This window comes from Lagenorhynchus albirostris, chromosome 1, assembly GCF_949774975.1.
Source record: "Lagenorhynchus albirostris chromosome 1, mLagAlb1.1, whole genome shotgun sequence".
In the NCBI taxonomy this organism is placed as follows: Eukaryota; Metazoa; Chordata; class Mammalia; order Artiodactyla; family Delphinidae; genus Lagenorhynchus; species Lagenorhynchus albirostris.
In genome coordinates this window covers 8,525,106-8,539,201 of record NC_083095.1, presented here as the reverse complement: position 1 = coordinate 8,539,201, position 14,096 = coordinate 8,525,106, and the positions used below count along the sequence as shown (strand labels likewise).

General features: G+C 40.5%; 1 protein-coding gene across 1 annotated transcript in view; it reads right to left on the bottom strand.

The window, feature by feature from the left end:
* The window catches only part of ATG2B (autophagy related 2B), a 78,312-nt gene extending 64,349 nt beyond the window's left edge, over nt 1-13,963 (bottom strand). Inside the window, exons 1-4 of the mRNA XM_060164299.1 lie at nt 13,365-13,963; nt 5,818-5,980; nt 2,247-2,399; nt 1,173-1,275 (exon numbers count right to left, since the gene is read on the bottom strand). Of these exons, the coding sequence (XP_060020282.1) occupies nt 1,173-1,275; nt 2,247-2,399; nt 5,818-5,980; nt 13,365-13,526 (581 nt within the window). The 5' untranslated portion in view covers nt 13,527-13,963. The remainder of the gene's footprint in view (nt 1-1,172; nt 1,276-2,246; nt 2,400-5,817; nt 5,981-13,364) is intronic.
* Between the last annotated feature and the right edge of the window lie 133 nt (nt 13,964-14,096).

Genomic DNA, 14,096 nt, shown 5'->3' with positions numbered 1-14,096 from the left:
AGTCTGACATGACATTTCTTTTTTTTTTTTTTTTCGCGGTACGCGGGCCTCTCACTGTTGTGGCCTCTCCCGTCGCGGAGCACGGGCTCCGGACGCGCAGGCTCAGTGGCCATGGCTCGCGGGCCTAGCCGCTCCGCGGCACGTGGGATCTTCCCGGACTGGGACATGAACCCGTGTCCCCTGCATCGGCAGGCGGACTCTCAACCACTGCGCCACCAGGGAAGCCCCTGACATGACATTTCTTGAATTCCTGTAACTATTCTATGAGTCCTTATGACTCATCTTCAGCTTAAGTAAAATATTGTGGCGCTAAATGCATGAGATTTTAGAAATTTTTTAAATATACCATTTTAAGGTAATGCAAGCTAATTTCAAAGCTCTGTTAACAGTAACTGTTTCACTAATAGCTATGTTTTGTGAAAGACAGAAACCAGAACTCAATAAAGGCCCCCAACAGATCCACATACAAAGTGTCTTTGGTGCTCGGTGTACATACTTCTTTCTGCTTATCTCTGCTGGCAGCTCATGTGGCATTAAGACACAGGTGAAGAGTTGCTACCTCAAAACAACACTCAGTAGTGGGTACGTAAATCAATCCCTGCTTTAGAGCTATTTATAGGCGCTCCAAGTGGGCAAACACAGAAAACGAAAAGTGATGTGTTTACATCTTTTTAAGTAAATCACTATTGTACATATTGACCTTAAAATACCCTCACAGAATCTTCAAAGAAAACAAGTCTTAGCCTAAAGCAGCACATAGACCAAATAAAGCAAAGTAAAAAAGCCTATCACATTAATGAGACACATCTAAATAGTACATTGTTCATATGGAAAAACTGAAACTCTCCAACAGGAGTACCTTAAATTTAGTACCACTCAAATAGTCATTATTTCGGTTTGATATTAACTAAAAGAGAATTACCTGCTTTGTGAAATCAAATATTCAGAGCATTATATTATACACAATTATACCCCAACTGGTACTTTCAGTTTTCAATAATGGGATTTGAACACAACTTGGAGAAAAGCACTTTACTCAGAAATAATGTAATATATTAACTTAACACAAGCACCTCTAAACTCCAAAAGCATCCTGAAATCTAATGAGCCAGATTTCATTATTTACAAAGAAAAGAACAGGGTAATCTGCTTTCAGATATGAGAGGCCTTACCTTTCTATTCGAATTCCAAGTGCAGCTCCAGCTTTGGAATTTTCTGGCACATGTTCAATTCTCAAGACAGTGTCTATAAAAGTGACCTTTACTCTTCGTAGTACTAGAGTAAACAGGTAACCGTCAACATGAGACCATGTGTATACTAAATAAAAACTTCTAATGAAAGGAATAAATACTAAATTAGTTTAATAAGAACTTACAAAATAAAAGTTGAATTTCTTTCCTTTAAAAAATCCCCAAATCTGGAGCTTTGTAATAGATATTTTGCCTTGCTGAGCACTCACCCATGTTACATCTCAACCTGGGCAATGACTAACACTATCTGTTGAATTCCAATCCCTTCATTATGCAAGCATAATAAAACAAACAGAGGAGAAACCAGGGTAAAAAAGAACATGAAATTTAATTGAATACAGTAAGTCCCCTACATATGAACCAATTCCATTCCGAGAGCGAGTCCAATTTTTTCCTAAGTCCAACAAAGTTAGCCTAGGTACCAACTAACACCATCGGCCATATAGTACTGTACTGTAATAGGTTTCTAATACTTTTCACACAAATAATACATAAAAAAACAAACACAAACAATAAAGAAAACGTGTTTGATCTTACAGTCCAGCACCTTGAAGAGGACACTAGTCCAGCACACCAGCTGGCACACGGGCCGGGAGTAGTACCAGCAGCTACGCCACTGCTGTTTTTAGGCTTGCTTCCAGACATCCTGGGCTTGAAATAAAGATACTGTATTACTGTACTCTATATAGTACTGTGCAGCAAAGTACACAAAAGCACAGCCACTTGAAGAGGATGCACACACGTGACAATGTACACCAGACACGTGAACTAACTTACGTGATTGGACATGTGAACGCAGGTTCACATCTTTGAAAGTTCGCAACGTGAAGGTTTGTATGTGGGGGATTTACTGTACAATTTTTAAAATAATCTCAATTCTAAAGTTCTGAAGTAAGAATAACAATTCTTTTAAAATCACTCAAATGAGTTTTTCTTATACAAGCCTTACTACTAAGTAAAATCTAAAATTTTTGAAAATACTCAATAATGCCAAACCTGTTTCAATGGTTTCAGCAAACTTTTCAAGTCCTTCAAAAGGCTGGGATCCTTCTCCTTGTTCATCTGTTAGTTTCTGGCTAAGACATTCTTTTGCCAATTGCATACTGCTGGTCATGAAACTTGACCAATACATAGGCTCAGAACCAGTTGCTGCAGAAAATATAGATTAATCCTAAATAACTTCTCACAGTGACAACAAAGCCATTTCTTAAAATCACACATTTCAAACAGAAAAATTCTTAATCCTCCAAGAGATATTCAGCATCATGGTGTCACCCAGGGATACAACAGTCTAGAAATTACTCCTAAGATTTAAACATCACCTTATAATAACTGAGAAGGAAAAAAAAAAAATCACAGATAAAAGTCCAGAGACACATGTTCTCATTACATGATATATATATCTGACAAATATTAATTCACATATTCATTCAAGTATTTAATGGATATTTTATATGAGTGGCATTGTTCAAAATACTGTAGAGCAGGGGTCAACAAAATTCCTGCAAAGGATCAGACAGTAAGTATTTTAGGCTTTGTGGGCCATATGGTCTCTATCACAACTACTCAACTCTCTCACTCTAGTACAAAAGCAGCCAGAGAGAATGAATGAATGAATATGTATATATGGTGATGTTCCAATAAAAATTTATTTACAAAAACAGATGACAGACCAGATTTGGTGTGCAGGCCATAGTTAGCTGACCCTGCTATAAAAGAAAGAAAAATAAAATAATTATTAATTCTGCCCTCAAAGAGACTACAAGATAGTAGAAGAAATGAGATAAAATTAAGAAGAATTAATAGCCAACTACTGAGTGTCAACAGAAAATATTATGATAGCTAAGAGAAGAGGCTAAATCTTCTCGCTGAGGGAATTCACAGGAAAGGAGAGATAGCAGTTGACCTAGGCTTCAGAAGGTTACTATAAATGTAGGTAAAACAGAAGAGCATCCTTGGAGAAGGAACACACGAACTGTGAAGAGTCCTTTCCAGATCCTCCCTTATGAGAGAATTCCACCACACTTCCTTATGTTATTCAAAACAAACTGACACAGATTACTAGAATTATTGTCTTCTAAAATTAAAAGTCCTTTTAATGAAATATTTTTAAAATAAGGGTAAAATGTTTGACTTTCCTTAGTAAAGTATTACTAGATCTACTCAGCTTGGTTAAAATATAAAATATTCTTGTTAATTAAATACCAGATTATTAAGAATTCACATGCATAGATTACCAATTTTAAAAATACAGATACTAAATTTTACTAAGCATAACTTAAACGGTGTTTCAGGCAGCACTTGGGATCATAATTCTTCAAATATATCTTTACAAACATCACTTGTCACTGAAAGAATTTAAGTTCATAATTTAACATGATTCACCATCATGACTTTACTAGCTTATACATAAACACACACTCTTTGCAGTAGACAATCCAAGACACAACATAGCACAGTGGTTAAGAATAGGGGCTCCAGAACTAGACTGCCTAGATCCAGATCCCATCTTTCCCATTTAATTAGCTATAACCTTGGACAAGTTATTAAACCTAGTATTTATGCTTCAATTTCCTATTCGGCAAAATGGAGATAATTAAAAGTATCTATGTCAAAGAGCTACTGTGAGGACAGTACTTGTAAACCACCCAGAACAGTATCTGGCATGCAAGAAGCACAGTATACATGTTTGATAAATCAGAAAACATCATATGTGTAATTAAAGCTACCACACGCATATATTTGTAAACAATGACTTGCTACTACTTTAAATCTTTTCCTTCCCAAAGTTTTCTTCCGAAAATTTTCAGTCCTAAGAAAGAGGTGTACAGTGAACACCTGCATACCCTACACCTAGATTCATCAAGATTACACACACACTGAGACTTCCCTGGTGGTCCAGTGGTTAAGAATCCACCTTCCAATGCAGGGGACGTGGGGCTCAATCCCTGGTCGGGGAACTAAGATCCCATATGCTGCGGGGCAACTAAGCCCACGTGCCACACCTAGAGAGTCCATACGCCGCACTACTGAGCCCGCGTGCTCTGGAGCCCGCATGCCACACCCAGAGAAGTCCGCGCACCGCAACGAAGAGCCCACACACCGCAACAAAGACCCAGTGCAGCCAGGAAAAAAAAAAAAGATTACATACACACTCTCAAACTTTCACTGAACTATTTGAAGGTAAACTGCAGACATCATAACACTCACTCCTAATGACTTCAGCATGTAACTCCTAAGAACAGGACCAGTCTCCTGCAAAAGCTCAATACCATTAACACACCCAAGCAACATAACATTGACAAAATATCATACATACATTCAATACCCAAATTTCCCCAGCTGTCTCAATAACACTCTTCGTAGGAAAGAAAGAGAGAGAAAGAGAATTATGTACTGCAATTAGTTACTCGTGTCTTTAGTCTCCTTTGATCTGAACAGTTCCTCTACCTTCATTGTCTTTCATGACATTTTTTTAACAGTACCAACCAGTTAGTTTATAGAATTTCCCTTATTTTGGATTCGTCTGACTGCTTCCTCGTGATTTGATTCAGATTAAGCACTTTTAGCAGGAATAATACATAAGTGATCACGTCTTTCTCAGTCCCTCAGTCAGGACACACATGATGTCAGGTTAACCCATTATTGATGAGGTTAAGCTTGATCACTCAGTTATGGTGGTGATTGTCAATTTTCTGCACGGTAAAAGAAACTTTTTCCCTCTGCAAATAATATGTAAACAGTGGGAGATATTCTGATACTGTCTAAATATCTATCCAGTTTTTCAACAACCCTTCACCGAACGGTATCAGCATTCATTGATGATCTTGATACCATTAATTTTTACTATGGTGGCTGAAAACATGGGGATATTCCACCATTTTTTTTACGTTTCTAAGTAGTAGCAATGAAGAGCTTTCCCTTCTCCTTGCCCCCCTTACATACTTATTTGTATTGACATCGACTTAGGGGTTGTTTTTATTTAGTGTGTTATAATCCATTATTTTCATTATCCTTTTTGATGCCCAAGTTTTCCAGATTTGGCCAATGGGAGCCCCTTCAAGCCCAATCCTGTGTCCTTCTAGCATTTCTCCATCCATCTTGGAGCACCTCCTTGCTTTCTGGCACAGTACTTTGACTCTTTAAAACATAAGTCGCTTTTTATTCAGTATTGTGTAATAACTGATAATGGAAAAGAATTTGAACAATAATATATATACATATAAACATAAAAATATGTATAACAATCACTTTGCTGTACAATGCTGTGCACTGTAAATCAACTATACTTCAAGTAAAAAAAAAAGCATAGGTCACTTTAGATAATTGGTAACAAACAATTAAACCAATCATTATATACTAAAGTTCCTGTAGGTAAATAGAGACAGAAGTAACTCTGAAGATACAATCACACGCCCCTCACATGGACCACGCCCTAATATTTTATCTACTGAAAATCTCACAAATACAATGCAAAATTAATACTGAATTTAACGCAATCAGGTTACTTTCCCAATCTCTGAAAATTAAAAACAGAAACAAACAGAAACACATAATATACACCTACCTAGGCGAGGTCTAGGTCGGAAGACCAGTTCTAACCCTTTCACTTCCAGTGCACAATTATCCTGCAGCAAGGAGCCCCATGGAACGGACAGAGAAATTGACTGTATGAATCCTTCAGTGACTTCTAAAGGCGCATCTGCTGACTCCAGGATCTCATTGAGACACTAAAGACAAAAAAAAAAGTGCAGTTTGAAATCACAAGAACAAGAACTTAAAACTGTTGACTTATTCAGAGATGCTAAATATGCTCATGCATGTGTCAGGCACTAAGGATAAAGAAAGCAGAGACCAAGATAAGGATGATTCCTGGCCCTCACTAAGCTGACAGAACAGCTTACCACGAAAGACGCATTTAACTAAAGTGGGATAAGTTGCATGACAGAGGAAATACACTGTACTACCTGAACGTGTAAAAGAACCTAACCTAGAGATACAGGGCAGGCCACCTGAGGAAGTGCTATTTAAAGCTGAGACCAGAAGGCTGAGGAGTTAACTGGACACAGTGGTCCAGAGAGAGACAATAGCATGTAGAAGGATTCAAAGAAGGCAGACGTCAGAGTGTACAAGCACACATATTTGAGATACAAGAGTTTGGGGCGGGGTGGGGGGCAGGTGTGGAAAAAGCTGCTTTAGGCTTTCCTGTAGCATGCCAGGGTGACGAGCATGCCAGGGTGACGAGCATGCCAGGGTGACGAGCATGCCAGGGTGATGAGCCAGAGATAAGGCTACATAGATAAGGGTGAATGGGATCCAAAAAGCCTTGTAATTAATGTTAAAGAGTCTGAAATTTATCTCAAGGGCAATGTGAAGCCAGTGAAAGATTTTAAGCAAGGGCGCCATGATGAGGATAGAACTTTTAGTGAGCCACTCCTGCTGTCATGTACAGCATGCATTGGAGGAAAGCAAAACTCAAGCAGAAAGGATGTTATAAGTAAGAGAAACTAAAGTTTGGTTTGGCAAGGATAGTGACAATGAGGCAAGTTAGAGGAAGATGGATTTCTGTAATATATTAGGAAGTAGAATTAATTGTCATCCTGAGGGGTAAAGACAAGAAGGAATGAAGAATGACTCGCTGGTTGCTGGCTTGGGCAACGGCTTAGATAGGGGCGCCATATACTGAGACAGGGGAAGGGGAAGATGAAGAATTCAGTTCCAAAGAGAATATCTGAGCAGACATCAAGGTGGAGATGTCTAGGAGGTCCAGAACTCAGGAGAGCCATCTGGGCTTATAATACAGAAGGGTTTTATAAACACAGAGGGTAAATGAAACCACAGGGGTGAGCAGAGACAGCCTTTGGGAACTAATGTAGAGTAAAAAGACAAGAGGCTTAGGACAGAATCCTGATAAACACCAACATTTAAGAAAAAGGTTAAGAAAGAGGAACATGCAAAGTAAACAACAACAACAAAAAAGCAAACAGAGAAGCAGAAAGAAAACCAAGAGCCTCTTGCCCCAGAAAATTGTGGAAAGACAACATAAAGAGTGGTCAAGTGCAACAAGAACTAACAAGAAGTCAAAGATTTTTAAATGTCCACGAATTTAGTGACATTTAGCGTATAGGTGATCCCACTGACAGCAATTTCAGTGAAGTTTTAACTATAACAAAAGGAAGACAGATGGATGTAAATACAGTTAGTAGAATCATTAAATGGGTTTTTTTTGACAGACAATATACTTTTTAAATTAAAATAACAAAAATTTATTAAATGCCAGCCTACACGTAATGTGCTTCCTGTATGCTATGTTGCATAAGGGTAATGTTGTAATTCTTTGTCTACAAACCTAACGTTGAACATTGAGATCTACACTGGCTCACGTTCTATCACTGGAGGTTACTACTTTGATTTTTTTTTTTTTTTTTTTTTTGCTGCACCACAGCATGCGGGATCTTAGTTCCCCAGCCAGGGACCCATGCCCCCTGCAATGGAAGCACACAGTCTTAACCACTGGACCACCAGGGAAGTCACTGGAAGTTACTATTTTAATAGACTTTCTTCACAATGGTGTTTGTGTGATCCTACAGACTTCCTAAAGAGTATATGGGCATGGATGGTTTTAAGGTATAAAATTCCAGATCCCCAATCTCCAAATACATTCTTTCCTAAAATGGACCTTCCTGAGAAGGGTACTTAAAGCACTGGCATCATGTTGGGTCTCCTTTCCCGTACTCCCTTGTACAGTCTCCCTTCTCCCACTGAGCCAAAAATGGCATATCTTTTTCCCTTCCTGAACCCTCCCTTACGCACTGCCTAGGATATAAAAATCTTCAGGCAGGACCAGCAATAAGTTTTCTGGTCTTTCCTCACCTTATACGTATTTTTGGCATTGCCATTCAAAGAAATTCAAAGAACTAAGTGATACTGCTACTGCAAAATCCCTATAATTCTCATCTACTTATTTAGGACAGCAGTGTTTCTCAAGCTTATAACTATTTTAAAAATTTAGAGTGAAATTTATGCTGAACCCTATCAAATTCTAGTTGTAAGTATATTCATCTATGGATACATGAACAAATCAGGGAAGAGGGGGAAACACACCCATAACATCAATAAATATATTTCCAATAAGTTTTTATGTTTAGTTATTCAAATGTATAATATATTTACATTGTTTTGATCAACTGCCCTTAACATTGTAATAACAGAACAATCCAGGGGAAAAATTCACTTAAAACCCAATGATTATGTGAAGGAGATACTGATAAGATCAATATGGTAAAAGCCCTAGAGCAACCACTAAAAAACTCAAAAAAAAAGAATCAATAGTGAAGAAATCATTATGGGAATTAAAATGTTACACTAGGGCTTCCCTGGTGGCGCAGTGGTTGAGAGTCCGCCTGCCAATGCAGGGGACACGGGTTCGTGCCCCAGTCCGGGAAGATCCCACATGCCGCGGAGCGGCTGGGCCCGCGAGCCGTGGCCGCTGAGCCTGCGCTTCCGGAGCCTGTGCTCCAAAGCGGGAGAGGCCACAGCAGTGAGAGGCCCACGTACCGCAAAAAAAAAAAAAAAAAGTTACACTAGAAAATATTCACTTAATGCAAAAGAAAGTTGAATTGTGACACAAATTTTTAGTATGATCGATTTCAATTTAGTTACATGTTTTTGTTATAGAGAAATGACAGCATGATCAATAAAAGATATAAGCATAAAATATACAAATTACGATAAAATCTTGCAGAGGAAGTTGGACGGACATATGAGTTCAATGGGAAAACATACAATGTTAAATTTCCAACTATTAATGGTGACCTTGTTCAAGCATATTTAAATATATAATGGCAGGTATTTAGATCTTACTGGGTAAAAAAACTATATTTTTATTATATCAGTATTTACAGTATCTTTACAACTATTTAAACTTATAATGAAAACATTTTAAAGTCAATTTTAAAATGTACAAGGAATATGTTAAGTGTTTCAAAAATTTTTTAAAGAAAACTGGGCAAACATATTTGAAGAATAGTCTTCTAAAACACAGTCTTTTAAAAGACAGTAGCTCGGTCACTTACTAGCTGGGTGGCTTTGGACAAGGTTTTAACTTGAGTCACAATTTCCTCATTCATAAAATAGCGATACTACCAGTTTAAGGTTACTGTGAGTGTAAACAAAATAACGTGTAAAGCTACCAACATGGTTCCTGGTGCCAAGTAAACACTCTGTAAATGCTGATTATTGTTCTTTGCCTTCCACAGTGCCTACCTAGTACAATGATGAGCACTACTAGGAATTCAAGGTGTGCTTGGCAGGATGAAGAAAAGCAAACATTACGTTATATGCTTCTTTTTGATACCGTAAGACTAACTAGGAAAAGAATACATCCTTATTAGTTTAAGCCGAGGCGTAAGAATTCAAACAAAACAGACTTAAAAGTCGTACTATACTTAATGTACAAATGGGCATTGCACTCTCACTCAGGCCATACATCAGACTGGAACAAAGAGAAGACAAGCAGTTCCACAGTGGGAAGGGTGGTACCTTTGGCTGGATGGTCCATTTCAGTGCACTGACACTTGAGCATACAGTCTACATAAGAAAAACAGACTTTTAAACTGAATCTTTGTGAGAGACAGAAAATGACAGTAACTTTCTGATTTCCTGGGTTTTCTTATGACCAAACATTTAGGAGTTGAATTTAAAGATAATAAGTAATTTTCTTCTTCACAAAGATTAGAATTTTAAATATGCCTACCTTTTATGTGATGACAAATGGCTATCAGTAGTACATGCTACCTAGCAGGTATAATCCAAAACACAAAACACACTTAATCTGTCTTTTCAAAGTAAAGATACCACTTTATTAATGAGTGAGAAAAGTAGCTGCTTTTCAAAGGATTTTTGTACTATGGAGAGGACATTTTGAAAAATTATATTTGGAAATGTTTCCACTGTTACATGATCTTGTTGCTGAAAAAATGTCTATTAAAAACACTATTTTTTAAGTCGTTATCTACACAGATTACAAAGGTTTGAAAACATGAAAAATTAACTCAGTAAATTTAAAGTCTTCTTAAAACAGTTTTTTGTTGTTTTTTTTTTTTGCGGTATGCGGGCCTCTCACTGTTGTGGCCCCTCCCGCCGCAGAGCACAGGCTCCAGACGCGCAGGCCCAGTGGCCATGGCCCATGGGCCCAGCGGCTCCGCGGTATGCGGGATCCTCCCGGACCGGGGCACGAAGTCGCGTCTGCTGCATCGGCAGGCGGACTCCCAACCACTGCGCCACCAGGGAAGCCCTTTAAAACAGTTTTTTAAAAGGAGTTTTAAAGTTAACTATATATATATACATATATATATATGTGTGTGTATATATATATATATATAAATGCAACATGTCCCAATTAATTAGCAAGAATAATTGACTGAGATCAAGGAAGAAGGGAATCTCACAGGCGATTTCAACACAATCCTGCGCATAATTGATGACTGAGATTTGAAACATTAGGAGTGTTGTCAATAATAGGATTCTCCCGTTTGGATCTCTGAATCTTTGTGAGGTATCTTTTTATCTGTCATGAAAGTCCTTTAAATCAAATGTCAAAAGTAACTGAATTTGCAATCATAAGTTTAAATAGTTGTATCTAAACGTCACACCAAGATTTATCTTAGTCATAAACACAGCACACTATAATGAAATAAAGAAACCAGCAACAGCCAATGTTTACTGGATACTTTATTTGACATTATCATTTTGGCTGGGCATATCCCTCACCTTCAAGAAGCAGAACAAAATATAACCTTCAGATTAAGTCCAACCATAAGTTACTTTTCCAACGATCTTGAAGTCAAACTGTAAAACTGAAATATTACCACCTCTGATTTCCCATGAAGATTAAATAAAACCTCGTAAATAACAGTGCCTAGTACAGTGCCTGAAATAAACAAATGCTCAGTTACATTAACTGCTCTTTCCTTGGCTTGAAGCCATGTGATTAATAAAGAAATAACAGGCTTAGGAGTGAGACTTGAATTCTCACTATACCACTTGCTAGCTGTGTGACTTGAGGCAAATTATTTAACTCCATCTGTAAAATAGATATAATACCCACCTTATAGGGTTAATGTGAAAAGTCATTAAAGAATAATGCAGGGGCTTCCCTGGTGGCACAGTGGTTAAGAATCCGCCTGCCAATTCAGGGGACACGGGTTCGAGCCCTGGTCCGGGAAGATCCCACATGCCGCGGAGCAACTAAGCCCATGCACCACAACTACTGAACCTGTGCTCTAGAGCCGGCAAGCCACAACTACTGAGTCTGCGTGCCCATGCTCTGCAACAAGAGAAACCACCGCAATGAAAAGCTCACGCACCACAACGAAGAGTAGCCCCTGCTTGCCACAACTAGAGAAAGCCCGCGCTCAGCAACAAAGACCCAACGCAGCCAAAAATAAATAAATAAATTTTAAAAAAAAGAATAATGCATACGCACAACATTGTAAATCAACTACACTTCAATAAATAAATAATTAAAAAAGAATAATGCAGCCAAGTCCTTCAACGCAAAAAAGACTGTTAATAAATATCCAACCCTCCTCCTTAAAGACAGTCTATTCATAACTGTACCCAAAGGATAGACTTATGGGTCAATGAATTTTAAAATACCCATCAGAATCCTTATCTTTTGGTAAGAATTACAGCAATGCAGTACCCTGACACAGTGCCTGGCATGGAGTGGATACTCCATTAATGTTTACTGAACTCGGGTGAATTACTATGTCCAATGTCACTTGGCTAATTGTGGCAGCATGGGCTAGCCTGGGTTGGAACTAGGTCCTTCTGCTACTCAAGCCAAGGCTTTTCCCACTATCCTGTGTACTCTCCCTAGTTTAGGTCATCCACTTGCTGATAAAATTACATGCTTATTTACACCAGTACAAATTAATTTAAGGGTCATAGTAAGGTGTCAGCATAATTTGAGTTTTTCAGGTTTCTACGGCTAAAGAAGTCACTACTCTGTTAAAATACTTTTACATAAAAGAAAAACAAACAAACAAAAAAAACCCCACAAGCTTTTTACACAGCTTAAATCAAGAAAAAAAAATGTTTCCTTTTGTTTTGCCCAGCTACCACAGGAAAGTTACCTATATTGATGATTTCCTAAATGTAAACCGTGTTGCAATGTTTTCAGAATAGTAATACTTTAGAATGGTACAACCAACACAAACTGTAAGCCACAAACTCTAGTGGAACAAATAAGAGTTGGGGGAAGTGGGAGAGCCACTCCATTCTTGCCAAACTCAAGGCTGAATACACATGAAGTAAAATACTATGCACTGAAAACATACAGATGCAGGTTCAGCTGTACATGAAGCACCTGTTAAGACGAGTCAACTCACAGCCTCTGGATGACAAGCGGAAAACAGGTTTTTAAATGTCTGAACGCTGCAGCTTCAGCGCTTTTGCAACACCCGCTGTTATGATCTGTCACGTGAAGCAAACAGGCACAACCAAGCATCACTATTAGAGCCACACTACCGTTCACCGACTGGCCTTCTACACACAGTATCAAGCAAAAGCAGGCAAACCGGCAGAGGAGGCCTTCGCCTAACTTTCTTCCAGATGCCAAACGCTGTACGGAGGCCGCGGTGTGCAAGTAACCAACCCCAAGTAAATAAATGAATACCTAGGCATTCTGACATCCCCAAAGGTCCTCCTCATCCTTAATCTTTCCAGAGTGTCATCCCATGAAATACGACTTGTTTGCACAGAACCCCGAGACCCGTCCTTCCCCAAAGGGGCAGCACTGATCACCTCCTTCCATGGACCCCTTTCAGCCAGATTCACAGACACCCACCCCCGCCTAAACCACTGACTCCGCTGATTCCCACAGGGTAGACTCCATTACCTATGTTAAGTTTCTGAACACGTGATTTGGGAGAGCAAACTTGCTAGAAACAGATTACACGACACTTGAACACATTTCTCGGAGTACTGCCCCACCTGGAGCCAAACAATCCCCAGGGAGGGACTGAACGTCACCAATCTTGGATGACACTCGTTCGAATCGCGCTAAAGAGAAGACTGAGTCCCTCCCGGCTGGCCGCCGGCAGCTCTTACCCATTTGTCCAAGGGAACTTGGGCGAGGGACCCGGTGCCCTGGTACAGGTCCAGACTGAGCTGCTCCAGGCTCAGCTTCTCCTGCAGAAAGTGGCCCAGGTACCTCTGCAGGAGGTACCGACAGGCCCTCTTCTTGATGGACTCCGAAAACGGCCAAGGCATGACGAGGGCTGGCAGCTGGGCCGGCGGGGGCTGCGGACGGCTCCGGCCTGGGGGTCCAGGCTCCGGCTCCAGGCCGCTGCTGTGGCTGCAGCGGCGTCTCAGGTCCCGGCCGGCGAGCCCAGGCCGCGGCGAAGCCTAAGCCCGGGGAGGCCCCTCCATGCCCGCTCGGGGCCGGGAATCCCTCAGGGAGACCCCATCACCTGTGCCGCGCCGCTCGCGCTAGGCCTGGCGGGGACAAGGCGCAGAGGAGTCCCCGTCACCCCAAGTCCGGGGGCTTCCGAGGGGGTCCTAGTCGGCCCAGAGAGAGGATGCAAGAGATCACGCGGGGAGACGGAAAGGCCTGAGGCCGGGGCTGAGGCGGACACCTCCACCGCCGCTGCGCGACGAATTTGTTGTCATCCACGGGGCGCGCTCCCGACTGCGGGACGCTACCGGCGCGTCCGCGAGACCCGGACTCCAGCGCGCGGCCGGGCAAGGCGGAAGTGACGCCACACAGGGGGCCGAAAGAGGCGGGGAAAAGGACCCGGAAGGGGGCAGTTCCGGCTCCGAGGGGGCGGGGCGAGGGCGGGG